The sequence below is a fragment of the Gallus gallus genome, chromosome 5, assembly GCF_016699485.2.
Source record: "Gallus gallus isolate bGalGal1 chromosome 5, bGalGal1.mat.broiler.GRCg7b, whole genome shotgun sequence".
NCBI lineage: Eukaryota > Metazoa > Chordata > Aves > Galliformes > Phasianidae > Gallus > Gallus gallus.
This window is the reverse complement of record NC_052536.1, coordinates 31960146-31983695: the sequence shown is the minus strand read 5'-3', so window position 1 is coordinate 31983695 and position 23550 is coordinate 31960146. Positions and strand designations below refer to the sequence as shown.

Below are 23550 nucleotides of genomic sequence, written 5' to 3'. Positions count from 1 at the left end.
AAAGGTTTTTTTGGAAGGTTTATTAACACTGTATCCTTGCTTGATTCCAGATGGAAATATTTCAATTCTCTTGGGATTTCTGTCAAGTTCTTCTTTCTTACAGTAAGCAAATCGTCTCTATCAAGTATATAAATGGTTCTAGAATTGTCAGGCTGATTGAGCAACTTAAATAATATAATACACATCTGTCTACTAGGACTATACCCATTCTGATAACATCCCTGCTTGGAAAACCTCTCTCTTTCTCACTTACTGTGCAGATGGCCTTACAAAAAAATGGCTTTTTCAAGAGAGAATGAAATGTCACTAGGAATAGTAGCTAAAAGCAGAGAATACACTTATCTCTGACATTCGCAAAATCTTTCATGTGGATTAAGAGGCAGCTATCATACAGATATATTTTTGGATAAATTAATATCCTTGTAAAAATGAAATGAAAGCCTTTTAAGAAATTGTCAGAATAATATTTATATCATGCCATGTGCCTCATGTTAATAGGTGCTGGTTTTACCAGAGTTGCATGTCTTTTCTTGAAATGCTTCCTGCGTGAAATTTTCTTCACAAGACAGAAGGTTCTCAGATACTAGGTCCTTAAGACATGTTTCCATGACGTATAAGTGGCTTGTATCTTTGGTGATGCAAATGTAATAATAGATGTTTTTGTTGTTGCTGTTTGTTTGTTTTTGTAAAATTGATTGGAAAAAAAAAATCCATAAGATCATTACCTTTTCTTTCCTCTTCAAGAGCAATTTAAAAAATTCAGTTAACTCCTGTTCAACACATAAGTAGGGACGATACATATTTTTAAGTACTGTAATGCTGATAGTAACCCACTTATTAAAGCTTTCAGTTCTATTGGAACCTTGACCAAAACATCTGAATTTCTGGAAAATCTTATTCAGCTGCTGTAGCAGAGAATGAAAAGAGGGAAGTGTGCATAGATATATACATGTATCAGACTCATTTATGAATCATGCTTAGTGATCCTTAGTGTTTCCTTTTGAAACTTCTCTGTGTTGTAATTCTTCTGTGACCTTGTTGCATTTGTTTTGCTGGATATAGTCTGTTTATATTTTGGTTCAGCATTGCTCCTCAGATATCTACTCTTAATCTATGCTGCACATTGATACTCCACGTGAAAAACTTGATCTTTTTCAAGGCTTGAATTCTTACCTTCGAGTTTCTGTTGTGTTTTTTGTTGTTGTTGTTGTTGTTGTTTCCATGAAACTGCTGTGAGCTGAAAAGTTAATCTTTTCCTAAGACCTAAGACCTGATTGTAATAATCAAATCTTAGAAAATTACAGCTGTGAAACTTGTTTAAAAATGCTTTCCTTTTGACCTCAACTTGCGTTCACACAGTTCTTTATACATCTCACTGAATTGTAATTGGTCTAAAAAATCTCTGTGCTGAGCCATTTTTCTTCCCTTTCAGAAAATAACAGAACATAATTGTTTTGTACAAATACAACTCCAGATCTAAGCACTTGATACTTCTAGGTCTCACTTGTTCTTACTGCACCTGTGAGAAGACACCAAAGCAGTAAATAATATTATTGCGCAGCAGCAAAGGCAACTCAAGGACAGTGAGCATTTAAATTTGCTCTTCAACCTGATGTGCATAGTTTGTTTAACAAGGCTACACGCTTGTAGAATGGAAGAGCAGGAACTCTGGCAATTCTAAGGCTAGTAGTGGCTTGAGTTTCTATGTATGCCTTCTTCGGTTGTTTTTTCATTTTTTGTCTTGGACTTAATGGTTCTCAAATACTTTGCAGTAGTTGACTTGTTTACAAAACTTAGGAGTACAACATACATTTGAATGCTCAGCAAACATTTGTCTTTTACTTATTGACATACTTGCATGAGTCAGAATGCAGCAGTATCTTCAACATGGACTCAGCTATATGAAAGCAATCAAATAATATCTATCCAAGAACAGAGGTAATCTAAACTAAACTATAACATATGTATTTTACTCATGCTGTTGCATGGGCTTGCTGTGAAGCAATCCTTCCAGCTGGGTAGTAGTAGTGTGAAGATAGCAGGAATTTCTGTGCCTCTTCAAATGGTAAAGGAATACCTGTATTTTGGACTTCTTTAGTCTTTTTTTTTTTTTTTTCTGCAAAATAAGGAACTCACGTTTGAACTGCTGAAAGAACTGGGGCAGATACAGTTTTCTTGGATTCCTGACTACTGAGATAAGATTCTGAGAAGGGCAAGTCATTCTACCTGAGGGCAGAGAAAATCTAGCTGTGTTAAAAGGACCTATTTCTTCCTGTCTGTCCATGAGATATAACTGTCACCTTCTTTACATTGCAGGAAAGGAGAAAAGAGAATTGGACAACCTGTCTGTGAGAGCTACAGAGTCCATCATGATTGGGTTTGAGAGCATTGTATGAAAAAATCGTGTAATCTACTGGCTGAGGATTGGCATGGCCAGGAAATAGGGCTGAAGTCCACTCTTAAATTAAGTCTGGGATGCTCTCAGTTATGAGAATGAAAAACAAGTTTCTTGGACTTGAAAGGATGATGAAATTCCTTATCCAACTTTTCTTTCATCTATGCCCCTATGTATCTGTATCTTGAAGTTAGACCAGCTTCAGTCATGTGTGCTGCCAGCTTCATTCATATGTGCTTGCAGTGCTGTAGATTTTTCCTGTTCCACCCTCCTTAAATAAAACTAAGGAAAATAAGGCAAGTATTGTGCTCATTGAATGTATGTTGTTGAGTAATAGCAGTAAGGACATTTTAAGTCTTAAATAAAACTGTCTTGGATGGCATTCACATCAAAATTGTCTTCTAAGGAAATAGACTTTTGATTCTCATTATATGAAATATTCAAAAATTGTATCTACTAATATGTTTTGCTTGGAAGGAATAGGCTCAAATGTCTGATGAGTTAAGCACTTTTCCTGGAATTCAAGTTCCATAAGAAGTGGCAATTGGGGTCACTTTGCTATTACCTCCTTCACAGAGTACACCCAAAAAGTCAACAGACTCAAAGCTGCATGGATCAGAATGAGTAATGTTCCAGGGTTATTACATTTAGATCACATACTTTCTTTCTAATACCTTTTCTACTATACCACCTGGGTAGTTTGCAAAGAAAAAGAAGTTCTTATGTAGTAAAGATCCCTAATTTGCGTGTTTTGATTAACCATCTATTGTCATATGTCAGTTAAAGTCATATCTATTTTTTTCTATATATTCTGGTCATGCTATGAAATTGAGGAGTTTGAATTGTATTGAAGTACAATGTGCAAGTAGTCCTGTATAGAATGGGATGTGTAGGGGGGAAAAAAAGTCAGTAAATGTGTAGGAAATTCCAGAACTAATCCAATTTTTTTCTTTTAAAGACTATGGATTTGCTCAGGGCATCCCTCAAATGTATATCCAAATAGTGAGGCCAGTAGTTACAGCTTGATAAAGTTGGAGTAGAAAGATGTTGAACAGAATATACTACTTGTGGTGAAAAGCAGGGTTTTTTGTTTGTTTGTTTTGTCTGGATTATCATAGAAATGCTAAAAGTATGTCGATGCCCCCATAGACTTGTATGCATTTAGCCTTCATTGTGAATTTTGTAATTATATGAAAGTTACAACTCCACTGTAAACGACATTTTTTGAATCCATTTTCAAATAGACATTTTTCTTGTTTAAATTTCTCTCATGGTGCTCTAATGGGTTTGTAGAATTTCTAGCATCTGGAAAAGAGTCTGTCTTTTATAACGCTTGTCAGCATCACCATTTATAGTCTGTACAGCATACCATCTACTTCTTGCTGTGAAAATGCTGAGCTATTCTAGCTTAGATGCACGTGACCTATGAGTGTTGGATACTTCTATCCTATGCATAAGCCCTACAATTACCTCGTGCTTATTTGTCACAAGTGTAGACATTAACCCAGTCTTTATATTGGAATGTGTATGTAATAGAGGAATGACTGATGGAGCAATGTAATTGTGTGATGCAAATAGAATGTGTTCTTCAGACATGAATGTTATGTCTTGTAACTAGTAAAAATATTCTGGACTGATAGGTATCTATCATTTTCATCTGTCAAATGTTAGTTGATATGATTATCAAGTACTAAATAGAAATGCTTAACTTTTTGTAATGCTTTTCAAACTAATATTACATCATCAAAGGGACAATAATTTCTGTTTTTAAAATAAAAGTTTATTTTTATTGTGATTTTTAAGATACTTGTGCATATCGCATAGTGCATAACCACAGCTTGGTGGTTGTGAATTTAAACTATTATGTAGTAGTGGTGTCTCAAGTGATATAAATGACATCGGTAGGTAAGCAGGATAAAAGGATATTAAACAGGCCTAGACATAGCTTGTTTCCCATTCCCCACCACCTTTTTTTTTTTTAAATATTCATGAATTGATGAGGTTTTCTTTTATATAGAGAGGTTTAGGAAAGATTCTTCCTGACATCATCTCCTGGAGGAAAAAATACTTTGGGAAGGAAGGTTACGTTGTGGTGGCATTAAAACATTTTAGACAAGCACTAGCCATAAATGCATGCTGGAGTCCCGCCAAGGAGGAACTGCATCTTTCAAAATGCTTTTCAGACCTCTTTCTCAATTCCAATTAGTTGAGGTTCTTTCCTTTCTTTTGCTACCTTGTAGTCCTACCCTCAGAAATCAGTTAGTTGTTTCCAGTGTTTTTCTACAATGAGTAATTCTTAACAAGTAGTTTGCCTAACAGGAATTTCAGTTCATTTCTGATGAGTAAAAAATGTATTAAGCAATCTTTTCATGCAACGGGGAAGGGCTAAGAAGAATCCACTTGTTTTATCAAGTAGATGTAACTGTGTGTGTGCGAAAAAATACTTTTTCATTTTGTGCAAATGCACACTGTAAGTAGAGCAAATGTGTGTGAAATAACAAAATCTTTAACTTCCATCAGTTATTGTGAGATATAATCTCAAAAACTTTAGTAATTTTTTTTCATAGATAAGTTGCAGGTGCATATTTTTATGGAAATATTTTTATATATAATGAGTATTTTGAGAGGTTAATTGAACAATTAAGGTTTGTAGACTCTGTCTTATCAATAGTCACTTTTACTAGCAATCTGTGAAACTACCTATTCAGAGAAAATGAGTTCTGTTCATTCTCTGTTGCAAGGATATATACAGATATATGTATACGTTTACACATACATTTGAAGAAATGAGTCTCCTTGACTTTCAGAAGATTACATGTGCTGAAATAGAATGATATTGAACTGTGAAGCAAGACAGTTTCTTGGATAACTCTTCTTTATGGCCTGCTCAATTTATCATCTTCTAGCATGAGGTTATGATTGGAAGATAATGATAAATAGTGATAAAGATTACTGCAGTCTGAACTGTTATTTCTATTATGCTTGAACAGTTAGTGCGTTTAAATAAGAGGGGATTTTTGTTGACACTAGAATGATGTCTCAGTCTCTGTAATTATACTGTTTCTGAAGTGGGCATCCATCTCAGGATCTTGACTTAGAGGACAGGCAAGGCATAGCAGGTCCTTTGCTTAATGTTTAATCTGGATTTCTTGCTAATGTCACAGATTTTTTTTTTTTAATATACACCTTTTATTGTGTAATTTTTCTGTCTCACTATATCTCAGCCCAGAATTTGTCAGAAAGTCTAAGAATACTCTTGTGATACTGATGAGTGTTTCAAAGAATATTGTTCAGTTTTCTTCTGTACATTGAGACTTTAATACAGGAAGCATCCTGGCTAAGAGAAATGATGTAGTCTTTCTCAGTCAAAGTCAATTCTGCGAAAGTCTAGCAACCATCCCTCTAAAGAGCTGTATCTGCTGATCTGAGGTACTTATTGCCTTTTTTAAACACAAGTAAGCACAAAGTCTTTGGTTCAATGACGTGGCTGTCAGCATGACAGTTGCCTTCCCTGTGCTCAGCCTCTGCACTAGGTAGTAATTGGCACTAGGTATGTAATTACCTTTTCATTTGAAAATTAAAAACAGCTTATGCTGTCTACTGCTGCTGATTAGGAGATGATATTACTGTGCAAGCTATGGTTGGGATGTGTATGGAGTAAATTTCCTTGATCATGCTTCTCTGCTGTTGTTGGCTTGCTGCCATGTAGTGTTAGCCTCCCCTCTTGTGTGATTTGTAGACTGTTATTTAAAACTTTCTGAAAGCAAATAAAAAAAATAAAAATGCTTGATTCCTTCATTTGTTTTTCCCTTTTTCACAATGAGTGTGGAAATAGCTATGCAATGAAAGGGTTAAGTATAGACTTTGGATCCTTCTTGCTTGCTTTACATTCACTCAAGATGTTTCTAGTGTACCTCATCCTTGTGCAAATAGTTACTGATGGTTTAGAGCCTTCCATCAGTTCAGCAGCAGTACAGTGTCAGAATGAGGTTATTGAGAGGAACCAGGAACAAACACAGCATGGGATGGTCTGACAGTGCTGTGGGCCCACAGGCAGGCCTCTGTCATAGCCAGACAGAGATGGGCTGTGGGCTCTGCTGGGGCAGATGTGGAGACCTGGGCCTGAGAAGGGTAGGAGGAGCCCTGAAGGAGTATCGTCAGGGACAAAAGGGCCTTTCAGGGACCTATACAAATTTTGGCAGCTAAATTAAGATAACTGTTCAAAACACCTATTTAAATATGAGGATTTTTTAAATGAGGGGAAAAAAATTGAAGGATTGCAGAAGCACCAGTGACTATCATATATGTCCAAGGCTGAATTAATGGGGATGTGCATGTGTATGCATACATAAAAACACAGAGATCATGAACATATTTGTAATCCTTTTGGACAACATAAACCATAGGTTTTTTTTTTCAGTATATTTTACTAGTACAAGTATTCTAAATTACTGTTCCATAACAAGACTTGTTTTTCTGCTGATGGCAGTATATAAGTAAATGAATGTTATTATGGACAGTGTGTGGAGAAAGTTTTTATGAAAGTATTTTCTCTGGAGTATGTGAACAACGTATTCCATTTGGGAGAAATGTTTTCTGATTCTCTGTAAGATAGAGGGTAGACTAAAAGTGGCATAATTTCAGTACTGCTTTTTACATCTCTGAAACTAGATTCATTTGGAGTTGATTAGGAATGATAAAATGGAAATGTGTCCTGGCTTTAGAGAAGTAATTTTGTCATTTCTCTGGATGTCACATAGTGGTCTGCTGATGGAAATGCTGGTGTACTAAACACTATGATATCTCTGAGTTGTAGCTGTGAAGTTCTGTACTTTTTGTGTGTTTGTCAGATAGTTGACATTATAGGTTGGAGCATCGAAGTTGCACATTGCTTGCTTTGTTGCAAAAACAGAAAATCAATTATAATAAGAAAGTGGTGATTATAGTATTGTATTCGTATTTTTCATACCAAGAAATTGTTGAATGCTTTATACAGTATTACATTTTTAAGTCACCAATTAAGATTGCATCTATTTGACCAGACTTATTTTTCTTAATGTGGGCATCTATATCTCTTGTCAGTGCAGGCATACATGTGTTATCTAGTTGCTGAAGGGTTTTTACAAATTATTGTTTCAGGTATTTGAATGCATGTCTCCTCTTGCCTTGTAGATTCCACTGTAGCTTCTGCTAATATTCTAAAGTGCCAAATTTCTTCACTGAAATGCAATATAGATGCATCTTCATATTGTAAAAGAAGCCAGATTAAAAAAGAGGAAGTATGTTAGAAAATAATGAGCCATATGCAGGAGATGATACAGTGATGACAGAGGGTGGGAGGGGAGATAACAAGTATGTATCATAAGTAAATATATCTCTGCTGAACTGGATGATTCTGGGATTCTATGCATTTTAGGGTTGGACAAAAATAAATATTTACAGAGGGAGGAGGCAAACATCACTTAACAGTTAAGTTAATGCAAATCCACTGATATTATCCAAATGTGTAATGAAAAACACTTTCAAAAAATTAACTACTTCTCAATGAAAACAATGTTGGTTGGAGTTTTCATATCAAGCTTTCACTTTCCATTATTTGAAAAACTGTGCTTGGGTTTTATCAGCTTTTACTGCATAATATCCATGGAAATAAACTCTAAACTTTGCAACCTGAATATTTAGAAGTTGCACAGTTATACAGATTGTAATTGGGAAATTAATTCCTTATTGACACAATAGAGTTTTATTTTTCCTAATAAACTGTTTAAACATCTGCAGCATTCGTTACCATTACAATTCTGATAGGATAGCATTAAAAGAGTAAGTCAGGAGTCTAACTGAGGTTTTTGTCATGCTTAATCTCTTGCACACGAAGTGAAGCCTGATATTTTTTGAAAAGATGTACCGAAGGAATTAATTCATCATAAAAAAAAAAAACAGCTGTCTTCTAGCGGGGAAAAAAAAAAAATCCTGGAGATGAGAATGAGTCATGGGTTTGGCAACTTTGCTTTTCTCATTGTGGTGATGCCACATTCTTTCCAAAAAGAAAAAGTTACATATACTGAGAAATCAATAATACTTCCTTTTTTTTTTTAACATCCCACATTCTACTCTGAAAACTTGACATTACTAGAAATTCTCTTTTAGAAGGACAGTTATCTTTTCTTCCCCATGACGAAGATTCTTGAACAAAATTTTCTGTATCACTAGAAGCATTAATCTGAATGCAGTGAGAGGGAATGAAGCATATAGCAAGAGTGATGAGGAACAGTATATTGTGATACTTGAAAAAGAAAAGAGGCTTTGAATAAAGGAATCTGCAGAGTTAAGGGTGTGGTTTCAGTACTGAGTTAGAGTGAACAGTAGGATATTTCAAGAAGCGGTGCATGTTCTTAGTAATTTCACTGGGCTGACACTAATGATGTGCAGCTGCAAATTTTAGCAGAGGATTAGAGTTCTGGTGAATCAACATAACAGTGAGAAACTGAGGAAGCTGACCACTTTATTTGACATAATCCCACAGTTAAATCAGCATAAGCTGGTGTTGGAAAACAGCTTTTGGCTGAAGATGGAACTCAACTGATTTATTTGAAACAGTTTTTCCTACCTGTAATTGGATGTGTCTGTGTTTGAGCAGTTGTATGGTATAGTGGAGGCTTTGATTTGCACGCATGGAGGATTTTCATAATTCCATTTATATTGTAGGAAGAATATTGTATTTGAGATATGTATTTGCTTGGATTCCTTTTCTAGGTTGACTAACATAATGGGATGCATGGTTGGCAGTTTTCTCCTGCATTGTGTTGAGGAGCCTTAGTTAGATGCAATCTTTTTTCTTCATATTGGTCTGGCAGAAATCATTTGTTGGATTAAAAAATAGTAAGACTGTATGGGGTATGTTCTTGTTCTTTCAAGTAGATGTAATTTTATCTAAGGATGTTGCCAAGAAGCTTATCTCTTTTGGTTTTTCAGATGGTTTTTGCCAGTAAACAGTTTCAAGGTTGCAGGTGGTATTGCAAAAAAAAAAAAAAAAAAAAAAAAAAGACAGTGTTTGAAGCTCAGAACTGGGTGCGGGTTTAAGTTGACTTTGGCTGAATTTTCCCTATTAAGTCAAACATCAAGAAACTAACAGTGAATTGCTTTTCCGGTGTTCTTAATAATTCCCTAAGCCTCATGAAAGAGTTGTATTTTCACTTGTAATTATTGCTTCTCTTTAAAGTTCAGTAGGTTTCTGATGGCTAAAATAACTTGAACATTCATTAGAATTGCATATGGTGTGGGGGAAGATGCTTGCATTTTGAAGTGTGTGAATCCATGTACACCCATGGAAAATTGGTAATAATTTGAATTCCTCATGGAGCTAATGCCAAGAACATAACTGTATAAAGAAATCTGCAGGTACTATGTGAAGTCTTGCATATACAGACTGTTTTTTTTTTTTTATGAAAAGAAAAGGTATTTTTGTTGGAGGGTTGGAGAAATGGAGACTTATTCATGTCCCCTGAGCAGGCATTCCCCGTTTAGTAGGAAAACAAACAAAAAAAACTGCATTGCATCTACAATGCAATGCAATGCAAAAAAAAAAAAAAAAAAAAAAAAAGAATACTGGAAATTCTTATTTATTTAAAAGCAAATTAAAGTCATTTTCATACATATCCACCAGTAATCATGTAAAAGACTGCTTATTTACATTTAGCTGTTGATTTTTGATTTATGATTGATTTTTCTAAGGGTGAAGTAACTTCACTCTATAAGCTCTATAGGCCCTTCAGAAGAGGATAGACAGGGTAGGAGGGGAGGGGAGTTGCCCTCAATGTTAGGAAGTGGATAAATTGTGAAGAGCTGTGTCTGAGTAATAGCCATGACCAGTTTGAGAACGTATGGGTTAAAATCAGGGATTGGTCCAGTAAAGGACATCTAGTGGCTGGAATCCACTACAGGTCACCTGATCAAGGGGAGCCTGTTTGCAAGGCCTTCTTGCTTCAACACCAAGAGGTGTTGCGCTCACAGGCTCTTGTCTTCATAGGGGATTTCAGCCACCTAAGTATCTGCTGGGATAGCGGCATGGCAGGTGGTAGACAATCCAGGAGCTTCCTGGAGACTGTTGAGGATAACTTCCTGGTCCAGGTATTAGATGAACCGACCTGGGATAAAGCCTTACTGGACCTGGTGCTTACCAATGCAGAGAAGAGCAGTAGAGAGGTTAAGATTGGAGGCAACCCCGGATGTAGTGATCATGCCCTGGTGGAGTTTGTGATCTGGAGGAATGCAAGCCTGGCGGAAAGTAGAGTCAGAACCCTGAATTTTGGGAGAGCAAGCTTCCAGCTGCTCAAGGAATTACTGGATGAGATCTCCTGGGAAGCTGGCCTTAAGGGCATAGAAACAGAACAGAGCTGGCGGCTATTTAAGGACACCCTTCTGTGAGTGCAAGAGCTCTTTATCCTTCAGCAGAAGAAATTGTGCAGGAGGAGACAGACCAAGGTGGGTGTTCTCTGTCTGATAAATGAGAGTGGAGAACTGGCTTCCTCAGACCAGGAAAAAGCTGAGGTGCTCAATAAGTGCTTTGCCTCAGTCTTCACTGGTAGTCAGGCTCCTCATGTCTGCCAGGACCCTGAAACTCTAGGTCTAGTGAGGGGAGTGAATTTCATCCCACTGTAACAGTGGAACAAGTCTGAGACCTCCTTATGAAGCTTAATATACATAAGTCCATGGGGCCAGATGACATACATCTCAGGGTTCTGAGAGAGATGGTTGATGCGGTTGCTGAGCTGCTTTCCATCGTATCTGAAAAATCATGTCTGTCAGGTGAAATCCCCAATGACTGGGAAAAGGGAAACATTCTTCCTTTCTTAAAAATGGGAGTAAAGGATCATCCAGGGAACTACAGGCTGGTGAGCCTTAACTCTGTGCCTGAGAAGATCATGGAGCAGATTCTCCTGGTTACCATGTTAAGGCACATACGAGATGAAGAGATGATCCAAGACAGCCAGCATGGCTTCACCAAGGGCAGGTTGTGCCTGACCAATCTGATGGACTTCTATGATGGAGTGACAACTTCGGTGGAAAGGAGAAGGGCAACAGATATTATCTACCTGGAATTCTGCAAAGCCTTTGACATGGTCCCTCACCACATCCTTCTGTCTAAATTAGAGAGGTGTGGATTTGAAAGATGGACTGTTTGATGGATTAAGAACTGGTTGGCTGATTGCAGCCAAAGGGTTGTGATCTGTGGTTCTATGTCTGGGTGGAGGCTGGTCACAAGTTCTGTCCCCCAAGGCTCATTCTTGGGACCAGTGCTCTTGAACATCTTTATCAATGACATAGACAATATAATTCAGTGCACCCTCAGCAAGTTTACAGATGACACCAAGCTGAGCAGTGCAGTTGATACACTGGGGAGAAGGGAAGCCATCCAGAGGGACCGGGACAGGCTGGAGAATTGGGTCCATGTGAATCTAATGAGGTTCAACAAGGCCAAGTGCAAGGTGCTGCACTTGGGCCAGCACAATCACAGGTATTTATATTGACTGGGGAAGATCCCCTTGAAAGCAGGCGTGTGGAGAAGGACTTGAGGATCCTGGTGGACGAGAAGCTGGACATGAGTCAGCAGTGTGCACTAGCTGCCTGTGCCGCCCTAAAAAAAGGAGTGGCCAGCAGGAAGAGGGAGGTGATTGTCCCCCTCTACTCAGCTCTTGTGAGGAGGCCCCATCTGGAGTACTTCATCCAGGCCTGGAGCCCCCAACACAAGAAAGATGCAGAGTTCTTGGAATGGGTCCAGAGGAGGGCCACTAAGATGATCAGAGAACACCTCTTTATGAAGAAAGGTTGAGGGAACTGGGCTTGTTTAACTTGGGAAGAGAAGGCTCCGGAGAAACCTCATTGTGGCCTTCCAGTACTTGAAGGGAGTGTATAAACAGGAAGGGGAGCGGCTGTTTACAAGGGTGGATAGTGATAGGGAAGGGGGGGTGGTTTTAAACTGGGACAGGGGAGGTTTAGGTTGGATATTAGGAAGAAGTTTTTCACCCGGAGGGTGGTGACACACTGGAACAGGTTGCCCAAGGAGGTTGTGGATGCCCAATCCCTGGAGGCATTCAAGGCCAGGCTGGATGTGGCTCTGGACAGCCTGGTCAGTGGTTGGTGACCCTGCCCACAGCAGTGGGGTTGAAACTAGGTGATCACTGAGGTTCTTTTCAACCCAGGCCATTCTATGATTCTATAATGTATCAGAGTTTCCGCAGCTGTAATTCTGACTATTCTGAAACTGGGGCTTACTATTATACAGTGTTTTGTTGGAGAAGGATTTTAATTACATCCCAAAATAAATAGGTTATTAACTAGATTTGAACTAAGTTGTGCACTGTCACACCTCCATGAATACATATTTTGAAAGCAAAATTGTAAGATGCTATCTTAAAGAGGTACCAATAAAATGTTGAGACTGAAAACAAGAAGACTTTTATTTGCTTACACTATACACACTAACATAATGATTCCATGACTCTCTTGGCTTTGTAATCTAATCTGACCAGAATGTATCTGTTTTCCAGTGATAAATCTGTGGCAAGTATCATCTGTTAGTATTTTCCTTCAAGTAGAATTTGTGACTTCACTAGTTGAGATATGAAGGTTATCACTTAGGGCAAACGAGAGCCTCATGTTGGACTGTCCTCTAGGAATTTTGATTGAAATACTCAGAGGTGCCACTTATGTAATAAAAAATAAAAATACATCTTCACCCTCCAAGTAAGGAAAAAGCTAAAGATGGTGGGATGCTTGGTACTGATACTGAAGAGGTGGGAGCTTGGTACTAAGAAGCACAGATGATTCTTAGAGAGGATTAGTGACACTTATATTAAGACTAACATAAAGGAAGTAGAAAATTTTTAGAAGGGAAATCAGAGGCTTGAGAAGTTAGAAAGAACCTTGTTCATTTGAAACTTTCCGGAGTAAAAGTCCTTAGGGCAAATCATTTCAAAAGTGTACAAGATCAAGAAGAGAGGATTGGTTTTGGCCTTGCAGTTTCCTTAGATTTAACAGTCTGTTAGTTAGACTCAAATACTTGCCAATCAATTTCAGTATAAGATTATTTAAAGTTACGTTCTGTTGTCTTCATAAAGAACCTGTTGTTCTTCTGTAATTGAGCTCTCTGTCCTTTTGCTAGGTTCCTCTGCTAGTTCTGTTTAAAGCCATATTGCTTTTGCTGGACACTCCTGAATAAGCAGCTCCCCTCCTGCTCTCTCCCCAGTTCCTGGGTTAAAATGGCTTGGCAAAAATGAAGAGGCATGATTTTGTACAAGCTGATTTCTCTGATGCTATTTCCTGTGCAGTTACTCATTGGTGATTACAGTGGACTAGAGGGGATAAGGTATTAAAGCTGCAAGAAGTGCAGGAGCTGCTTAAGCAAACACTGCCATTGAGAGTGATGTTCCTGAAAGAATATTCTTTCAGAGTTGTAAGCTTTCTGTATGTCTTGTGAACACAACTTCTTGTCTGCTAATATGATAAAGCTCAGAGTACAGGCTGATGAACTTGACTACAGCATTCCTTCAGTATGCCCAAGCTGTGCTTTCCCCGTGCATATGAGACAGATGATTTCCACCAGTTACCAGAGAGAAAATTAATGAAGATCTTATGCACAATAAAGTTGGGAGGTGTTCATCTGAGAAGACTTTGGGTCATACTCAAGTGCTGACATGTACTGCTTCTGCCCAAAATAGGCTTAGCTAGATTGAGAACTGTGAACAACAACAAGTACCTCAGGGACTACTCAGATATTTAGAAAATTCTACCTCAAAGTACAAAAAATTCCGTTGTAAATTCTTTGATGTATTAAAGACTTTACTTGAAGGGTCAGAGTTGCAAATGCCAGTGCAAGATAAAGGGAATTTCACATAGCTTAGGAGTAGTTCCTAATATTTTTTTATTCCTCATTTTGTTTTAGAGTGCCAGTCTGCTATATCTGATCTACAATGAATGCCAAATCTGCAATCAATAAAGAAATTTTTGCCCCACATGATGAAAGGATGCTGGGAGCTGTCCAAGTTAAAAGAAGAACGAAAAAAAAGATTCCTTTCCTAGCTACTGGGGGTCAGGGTGAATATTTAACATACATCTGCCTGTCAGGTAAGGTTAAAGATTTTGATATCCCGTTGTCTGTTCTAGTTTGTCTTCATTTAATTGATTACATGTTACCTATGTCTGTGCAGTGCTGGCTGACTTGAATCTTAGTAATGTAAACAGAGAATAATAGCATTCAGAATACAGACTATTAATATTTATGCTGCATAATAAATTGATTGGGTGATTTCTTTGTTTAAAAAGTGTTCTCTTAGAGCATAGCTACAGATTACGAAGAGAGAATATTTGGGAAGAAGTCTTTTCCTATCAAATTTAAGATATTTTTTGAAGGGATAAAGTTTATGTTGTACCTGGTTTTTATGCCCTGAAATTTCTGATTTGAAGCAAATATATTTTTCTCTTATTTTCATAATTACTTCTGTGTTACCAACTTACTGGGTCCTTAAATATGGAACTTTTATCCAGAATATTTTTAGGTTGTTGACATACAGAACCTCTATTGGTCTTCAGTCACTTGACTTTAAAAGAGGTGAAGGAGCAAATAGATGCTTTGAAGGAGAAAATGATGTAAAGACCTGTTTTGAGATGTCACAGGTAACAGGGAGTAATGGCCTATTTGTTGCTAAGCTCATGAAACATGAGCTTCTCCAAGATCAAAACAGTACTAGTAAGAATCTGAATTTGAGTTTTATGGTACAGGCTAGGTAGTGGTTGTACGTTTTGCTATATACTTCTAACATTTTCTAATGAAAGCCATATCCATTTTATTTACTTTAGTATGTATAAATAAAACACACTGAATTAATGCCCTCTAGTTTTGGTGTCTGCCAACTAAGTATGTGTGAATATATTTGGTATCCTAAGGGATATCCTAAGGTGTTGTAAACATGTTTTTAACCTTCCATTGCTCCATTAGAGGGTATGCCTCTTAATGGAGGTAAAATCAGTGGTCAGAGGACAAGTGCTCTGTGAAGCTCAGTAGATTGCCATTGTGTTTGAAGTAAATGGGAAAAAAAGAGTTTAATGGACTCTGTCAAATATTTTTTCACTGCAAATTATGTTAAAACTCTCAAAATGTAGCATTTATAGCAATCGTGGAATTGCTGGGTTTTGAAACATGATGCATAAGTACAGAATTCATATTTATATGTTGCCAAATAACATTTGTATATGTATGTAATTATGCTGTGCAGCTCATGTTTAATATATGCGTCTGTACTCTCATGCTCATCACAATTAGACAAAACAGATTTAACATTTTCTACTTCCAGTTTTCCCCATTTACAATAGTTTAAAGAAAGGAAAAAGGCTAGCTGAATAAAACCTAAACTTCCTTCAAAGTTGCATTTGATGTATGTACTGGAGTTTATATTTGGCAATACGTAATGCTGAATTGGTTAGGAGGAAATACTCATTAATGCTCCAAAAAGAGGTACCTAGAGCCTGACAGTTATGACTGAAAGCAGGAAAGAATGCTACTGCAAAACTGTTCACTGCACTTGTGAAGGCTGAACAGTTAGATTACCTGCAACATTCAAGTCCTTTGTATTGACATGGCTGACAAAGACAGACGGGCAAGCATAGTCAAGGGAGATCCTAAGGGTGTTATTTAGCTGAAGAACTGCAAGCAAGGAGTAGATGGATGAGAAAAAAAAGAGGTGAGGTGTGGTTGTAGGCAGAACAGAGAAAATGAAAACTGGAATTATTACTATTATTTTTAAATGTAGGAAAGGATTTGACATAGAGAAAAGGCAAGAAATTCAGAGCCGAAGATGGGTATTTATCACCTCCTCCACACTAGCAGACCTACTGATGGTTATTGGATCAGATCTAAGTTTTCATTTTGTCATCGTCTCATATAATTCAAACATATATATATATATATATATATATAAAAGAGTTCTTAACTTTATTCAGAATGTTGACTTAAGCATAAAATACTTAAAAGGTCACTTCAGAGGTAAAGCATGTAGGTAGTATTTTCGTAAACTACTTCTGTGTTTTATTTCCTTTGACATGATATCATTATGATTTCTTAGTAACTTTTAATATTAAAAGGGGTTTTAATTTCTTATAACACATTGGAAATGTTCCACTTTGTACATATGGAATTGACATCAACCTTTTCAGGACTGAAAGTCTGTTGCAGTTGCAAGTAACTGAATGGACCAGATGGTTCCTTTTGAACCTGAATTCCTATGTGTCATAACTCTTAGCCACACCATTCTTTCTCTAGACTTCCTTAAAATGTTGAAATTTTTGTGTAAATATTAAAAGGTAGTATTGTTTAAAGCTTAGGGTGGAAACTTTTAATTTTTTTTATTGTTGCTATTCCTCTCTTTACTGTCTCCAAATTAAATTAACATACTGTCAGTTCAAGGTTTTTTTTTTTTTTTTAGTGACTTTTATGTGAAAGTGCAATCTTTTTAAAAGAATGAAAAAATCCAAAAGGAAGTGGGGAAAAAAAAGGCATAGAAATAAGTATACAGAAATTAGGTGTACATGCAGGGGAAGAGCATATTCATTTTTCGACTTTCACTAAAATCTAACCTTACTGACCACATCACAGTTTTTCTCAAACAACAAGTTAATAAATAGCTATTTGATAGCTACTGCAGATCAGCTGTGGTGGTTGCCATAACCTCATGGACACAGATTAATACAACAGGCTGAACATCAGGCCTTATATTGATATGTGAGTTTTATTAGGGAAAACATTTTGGGATCTGTACTCACTTCAAGGGCTGCCAGTTACATACAGCAGCTTTAAGGTAAAGAAAAGTGTGGCTACCATTACCAGTTCTCTACCTAACATTTTTGCCATTTTCTTTTAACTTTCTGTTAACTTTCTGTTGGTCTCTGAAAAAACTTGTCCATAGTTCAATGGAAAGGACTCTGCCATATCAAACATGAACATAGTAGTCCTTATTTCTTGGCAGCATTCTGTGCAACCACAGATTTCTTGGAGACCTTCTCCTGTTGGCTAATGATACCTCTAAAGCCTCAATTTGCAGTCAGTGACTGCTTTTGCTTCTAGTTGAACACAGTTGTAACCTGTAGAGGTTTTGTGCACCTTCTGCATTCTTGGTGACTATGTCAGAGATGCAGTTCTGTAGTGTGAATGGAGTTGTGTTTGGTGGTTTTCCAAACACGTGTAATTCAGTTGCAATTCAATGGCAGGTTCTTAGTGTTTATTCTGAATTCTGTACGCTGATGCTTCTGATTGCCCCTACACTGATGTTCATGTGTCTATATAGTGAGTTGACTATCTGCTTACAGAGGCTTTTTGTCTTAAGTCATGCAGCTGAGATAGTGCAAGTGCATGAATATAGCTCTCTGGCCATGGGAAACATGGGAAACTACGGTCGACTTATGATGTTATGAAACAATTAACACTAACATTATATTTGTGGAAAAAATGAAGTGCAATGATAAAGATACTGCAGGGAAAACTTTTTCTTAATGGTAAGATAAGCAAATAATTAGTGTAGACAATTTTGAAAAATTATTGTGTAATCTGTTATTGAAGACTTTAGCAAGAAGCTGTAGAATTGTGCCAAGAATTGCTTAAACATGACAAATTTTACATTTCAGATTGAGAAGATGCTCTGGGAGATCACTTGGGTTTACTTCTAGATCAGTAATATTACTATTTTCTGATGCATAAGCTACTGGTTATTTTCCTAATTGTACAGTTTGATATGCTTAGATGTAATTGTTGATGTATGCCCCTGTAAAACATGATGATAGGCCGGTGCTTGTATTTGTTGTGAGACAGAGTTAAATCCACTGCTGGAGTTAAATTCAACATTTTGTTACGTATTATACGAAGAAAAATGAAAAGGTTACTAATACCTATGGAATTAATATTAAGGCCACTTCTACATAACAAATTCTAAGTTGGAAAACGTGCTTATATTGCCAGATATAGAATGCCACAAGAATGATTATGGCTTTTCATGGATCCATTTTCCCCTTATTAATGTTGCTTCAGAAAGGAAGTAGAATCCCTTTTAAAAGCCATAGAAGCTAATAGTCCTGCAAATGGAAATCCTTCATGAACTAGAACAGGGAGAAGTAAAGAAAAAATTGTGAAAAAGCAAACAAACAAAGCAACACAAACAAACTTCTCTTCCTCCCAGTTCTTCCAAGGGAAAGTTCCTAAGCATCACCGTTCTGTCTTGGTAATGGCTTTAAAACAAAAATTTAATTATTCAGTTATCTTTAGGGTAAATGTATGTCTTCAGTGTTGTGCTCAGTGACTGGTATTCATTGTTCAAACTGGCTATTAAGTTGTTCAAAGAAGAGGACTGATATTTTTGAACTGTGACTTGACATGATTTAATTCAGGCTGTGTGTGTGTGTGTCTGTATAGGTATATATTAAATATATACATGTGTATGAAGTCTCAATTCATACTTAGCTACTAGTCTCAGTGCTTGCTGAAACTAGCGGAAATTGTTTGTAGTAATGCTGGCTAATTAGAGCTGGTAGTGCTCAAACATAGCCTGTGGCATGTCCTGGAATACTGACACTGCTAACGTTACCCTTGTCAGTCTCAGAACAGCTTTCTTGTTGTATGACAGCCTAATGAATTTGACACAATGTTGAGATTGTGGGTGCAGTCAGTGCTCATATGAAATTGTTAAAATATAATTACTTCCATATATAAAATAGTTTATAGTCTACTCCTGATTGTGATAGGTTGTAATACTGAATGTTGTTCTTAACTAAGCCTCTTTTTTTTTTTTTTAATTATTATTATTATCAGAACGTGGGTATTTCTGATACCTTAGCTCTTTGGTACTCAAAGGGGTTTTTAGAAATCTAAATACCACTTTCTCTCAATGCTCATGCGAAGTTCCATTTTATAAAGGGAATTTCAAAAATGTCCTCTAAGAGTCTTTGAAAATCTTTGAGCAATCAAGTCACATAGGTGGGCAATTGATTGCTTTTGGAGTTATCTTTCTATTCTTCATTATTGATCTTTGTGTTTATTTAAAAAAAATTTTTGGCAGAATGACTAATTTATTGATGGTATTCAGAGTAATATCCTTAACATATATTGATGCTCTGAACCTTTCTGACTGCTCAGCTGTTGAATTTAATGTAACCAAAACTTTGCATAAAATATTTGCTGAGGTGGGAATCCTGTTCTAGCAAAGCTACAGAACTGTCTATTTGAAAACATGTAGTCTAGGATTTGTGATTTATTTCTTTATTTATTTTTCTCTTGAAAGTGAAGGAAGAATGCTTGTATGCTTCTGTCAATCTATCCCTCTGTACTTAATCTAATTTACATGCAGGAAATTTTTTTTTTAGTTGTAAGCTGCAGATATACAGTCATGCTTCTGATCACTGCTTGTTGTTTCATAGTCTTGCCAGTGGTTTTTTTTTGCACTTTGATCTTTTATTTTATTCCATATAACTTTTACAAGATAGAAATGTAGCAGGTAGATAATGCTTAGTTAACTATCATGTATCACTTTCAGTTTTATAAGGTGATGTGTTGATCCAGGAATCTTGTGTTACCACCCTTGATTTTATTCAGAGTTAAGATTTTGTGTGTTGTTTTATCCTCCAACTCATGCACACAAGCACTTCCTGGAAAGATTTCCAAAATCCCAATGATGTTGGGTGGTTGGGAAGGTCAGGGTGGGAGGGAACAGAACAAACAAAAAACCTACGCAAATCCTGCATCTAGAAACCTTTATAAGTAAGGAATCAGACATAACTTTGCAATAATCAATAGGGATATGCTTAAAACTCACAAATAGAAAGGGTTTATTGATGCAGTAAAGTTATATGTAAAAAAAAAAAAAAAATCACAAAGCTGTATGTTGGAAGCCGTATGTTGTCCTTTTACTCACAAAAGAAGCTTAATGAGGTTATTCTTGGCTGGAATTTGTAGCCTTTCCAGTGTGTTTCTTTATCCATTTGTTGGAATCATTTGTGGTGGGTTGGTTTGCATTCCTAAGGAGCTGGAAGTAGCTTCCTTCAGTGAACACAGCATATTTTGCTGCACTTTTTTTGCCCAGGACATATGCTTGCATCAAGTTTACTGGCAGGTTAAAATGTTTGAATGTCATGCTATCTTTGGAAGTAGTTCGTTCATTCTCTGTCCAAATGAGTTTTCTTTCCTTCCTTCTTTCTTTCTTTCCTTCCTTCTTTCTTTCTTTCCTTCCTTCTTTCTTTCTTTCCTTCCTTCTTTCTTTCTTTCCTTCCTTCTTTCTTTCTTTCCTTCCTTCTTTCTTTCTTTCCTTCCTTCTTTCTTTCTTTCCTTCCTTCTTTCTTTCTTTCCTTCCTTCTTTCTTTCTTTCCTTCCTTCTTTCTTTCTTTCCTTCCTTCTTTCTTTCTTTCCTTCCTTCTTGCAGGGAATAACGTTATCTTATATGTGATTAAAAAAAAAAAAGAGAGAAAAAAACAGAGCTAGAAATAAAAATGTAATCCACAATGTTTTATGATTACTGTGCCTTCAAGTTGGAACATGGCAGCTATGGAAGACCTGTGTGAGCGTCTTCTGATTGTCAGTTTTTGTAGAAATCATTCTCTTTTTACAATGGCAATTCAAATTGTGTTTTGCTTTGAGGTAGGATTGAGTTTGAGCAGTTTTCTGAAGTTTCATGGTGCTGGAGTTTGGCATTACTGCGCTCTGACTCATTGTGATACAAATTCTTCAATTTATATCATATGGGCTAGGAAACATCTGGGGTGTTTTCTCCAGTTGTATTTCAGAAAATGTTTCTGTCAATTACTATGCAGCTTTCTTCTGAGTTAGTTGTAACAGCCAGAAGTTCTCTTTCTCCTTGACTATTAACTTCAGTGTTACCAACTCCTTGTATAGGTAAACATCAGCTTAAAATCTTATCCTGTTACTGTATTCTAAATTGCAGGAATTAAATCCACTAAGTTTTTATCATAACTGTTCTATTTGAAGTCAGTACCATCAAACAATTTTCAGGGTAGAGCAGCCTATCAGAAGTACTTTTAAAAGAAACTGCTAAAGCCAATTAGAGTATTACATCAAGCTCCTCTGTCATTTGGTAGGCTTTTATAGTTGCTTTGTCAAAGATGAGTAATATGTTCCTGATTTCCAAACATTCTGTTTGTTTGTTTCATCTGTAAATAATGATTTTTAAAGTGAATTAAATATAAAACAGATCAGGATTGATAACTTCATCTGCTGTTGTGATTTGATTGTGACCCACGCTCATCCAAACTACTGCCAGAAGCTTACATACTAATCAAAGAACAGGCCAATTATGACATACTGCAGGGGAGGTATTTAGAGCTAATTCAACCCAATTTTCCCTCAGTGGTGTAATATCTGAAAAATTCCAACTATTCTCCTGTGTGTACAGGAATTTTTGTTCCATTTTACTTATATTTTTACAGAAGTTGTTTTTTTTGTAATCTGATTATGCATGTCCTAACAAGAAGGAAAAAAAAAAAAAACGGCTTATGAAGGGTGGGGAGGCTGAATGAATATGAAGTATGCAAAGTTTTGTTGGCCTTGTGCCAAGGAGGATCTGCCCATTTGTCTAAGCTAAAACAATCTCTAGTAACTGTTTAGCTGGAACTGCTTCACAGAGAAAGCCTGCCCCACCCTTTCAGTGGCTCTTCTGCTGTGTTTTTTAGAGCTCCACAGTATGTAATAACTTTTTGTGTAGCCTCAGGGGAATGATCACATTACAACTATACTGCAGCTCAAATTTTCCAGTGTTAGTGCTGGGGGGGAAAGAAAATCTCATTTTCCTTTTCTTCCTATGAGGAATTTCACCTATTTCACCTATGAGATGAATTTTTCCTCATAGCCTTTTGACTTTGTTTTCTTTTATAGAAGCCTAAATAGTTACCTTATCTTTGAATGGTCCTTCTGAAACACAGACCAGTTCTCAACAAGCAGCTTTTTTTTTTTTTTTTGAGATGACTACTGTTAAATTACAGTATATGTGAATATAATAAAGCCTGCATTAATTTTTTTCAATGCTTTACAGATATTTCATTTAATATGTCAGAGGGCAGTGTCTCAAAAAAATGCAACTTGAGCGATTTCACATGGAAGCCTGAATTTCATGATTTGATCTCCTTGAAAGTTGTTTGACACAAGATTTTCTCATTTCTGCTGGGATGTTTAAGCTAATGAAGGACACTAATAAGACTTAAGTTAAATTCATTTTCAGGGAATTAATCTAAGGTATCATTTTAATCTGAAACATAGTCATCATGTAAAATTCCTCAAGCAATTTTCTCCTCTAAATGCAGAATCTGGTTGTTTGTCTGTATTGTCTCCTCAGATATGTCTTCAGAGGAGACACTCAGCTGGAAGGGAAGCTGCAACATAAGCTTCTTGCTGGATGAAATAACTACTAAATGCTGTTCATGGATAATATGATATCAGACCCTGCTGTGTTAGTTTTCTTAAATCTCTGCCTCTTGTACCTCTGTGGTAAGAGCTATTTTCTGTGATTGGATCATTGACTTGGAAAATTACAGAATTTTTAAATCAAAGGAATATTCTCTTACCAGTAACTTTGGTTTTAAGGCACATATACAGCATATACTTTTCCCAAATGAGAGGAAAAAATGAAACTTTAAATAAACAAATGCTTCTAACCTCCAGTTATTACGTTTGCTCATCTGTAATCATAGCAGATTGCTAAAAAAATCTTGATAGCTCTAGCACTAGGTTATCTGAAATTGTCTAAAATAAAGTCTGATAGATTTTGCTGGCTTTGATTGTTTTTGGCACCTAAGATTTTTTTTTTTAAACCTACTTGAAAACAAGAGCAGGTAAAGAACTTCTGAAAAAAATCTTGAATAATTTTGTTTTATTTTTGTATTTAAATATTGCAATCTCTTTAATAATAGTTTTCTTAAATTTTGCCTATATGAATATAGCATACAAATATGCACAAATGATTCTTTGGCTGTATCATCTACCTGAGGGAATGCTGGTTACTTACTCAGTGTTCACTGTGTAATGCAAACTAGTTTGGAAGCTCAAGAACAGAAATGATCTTCAACTATGGAGAATGTAAAATTTGAAAAGGCTTGAAGAGATGCTGTGAAATTTA

General features: G+C 36.4%; 1 protein-coding gene across 7 annotated transcripts in view; it reads left to right on the top strand.

Annotated features, from left to right (window-relative positions):
- The window catches only part of STXBP6 (syntaxin binding protein 6), a 79328-nt gene that overhangs the window by 8669 nt on the left and 47109 nt on the right, over positions 1–23550 (top strand). For 5 of the 7 annotated variants that reach the window (XM_015287352.4, XM_015287353.4, XM_040700980.2 and 2 more), the window contains 1 exon segment: positions 14337–14518. In XM_015287352.4, coding sequence (XP_015142838.1) covers positions 14365–14518 — 154 coding nt within the window. In that variant the 5' untranslated portion in view covers positions 14337–14364. 7 annotated transcript variants of the gene reach the window in all.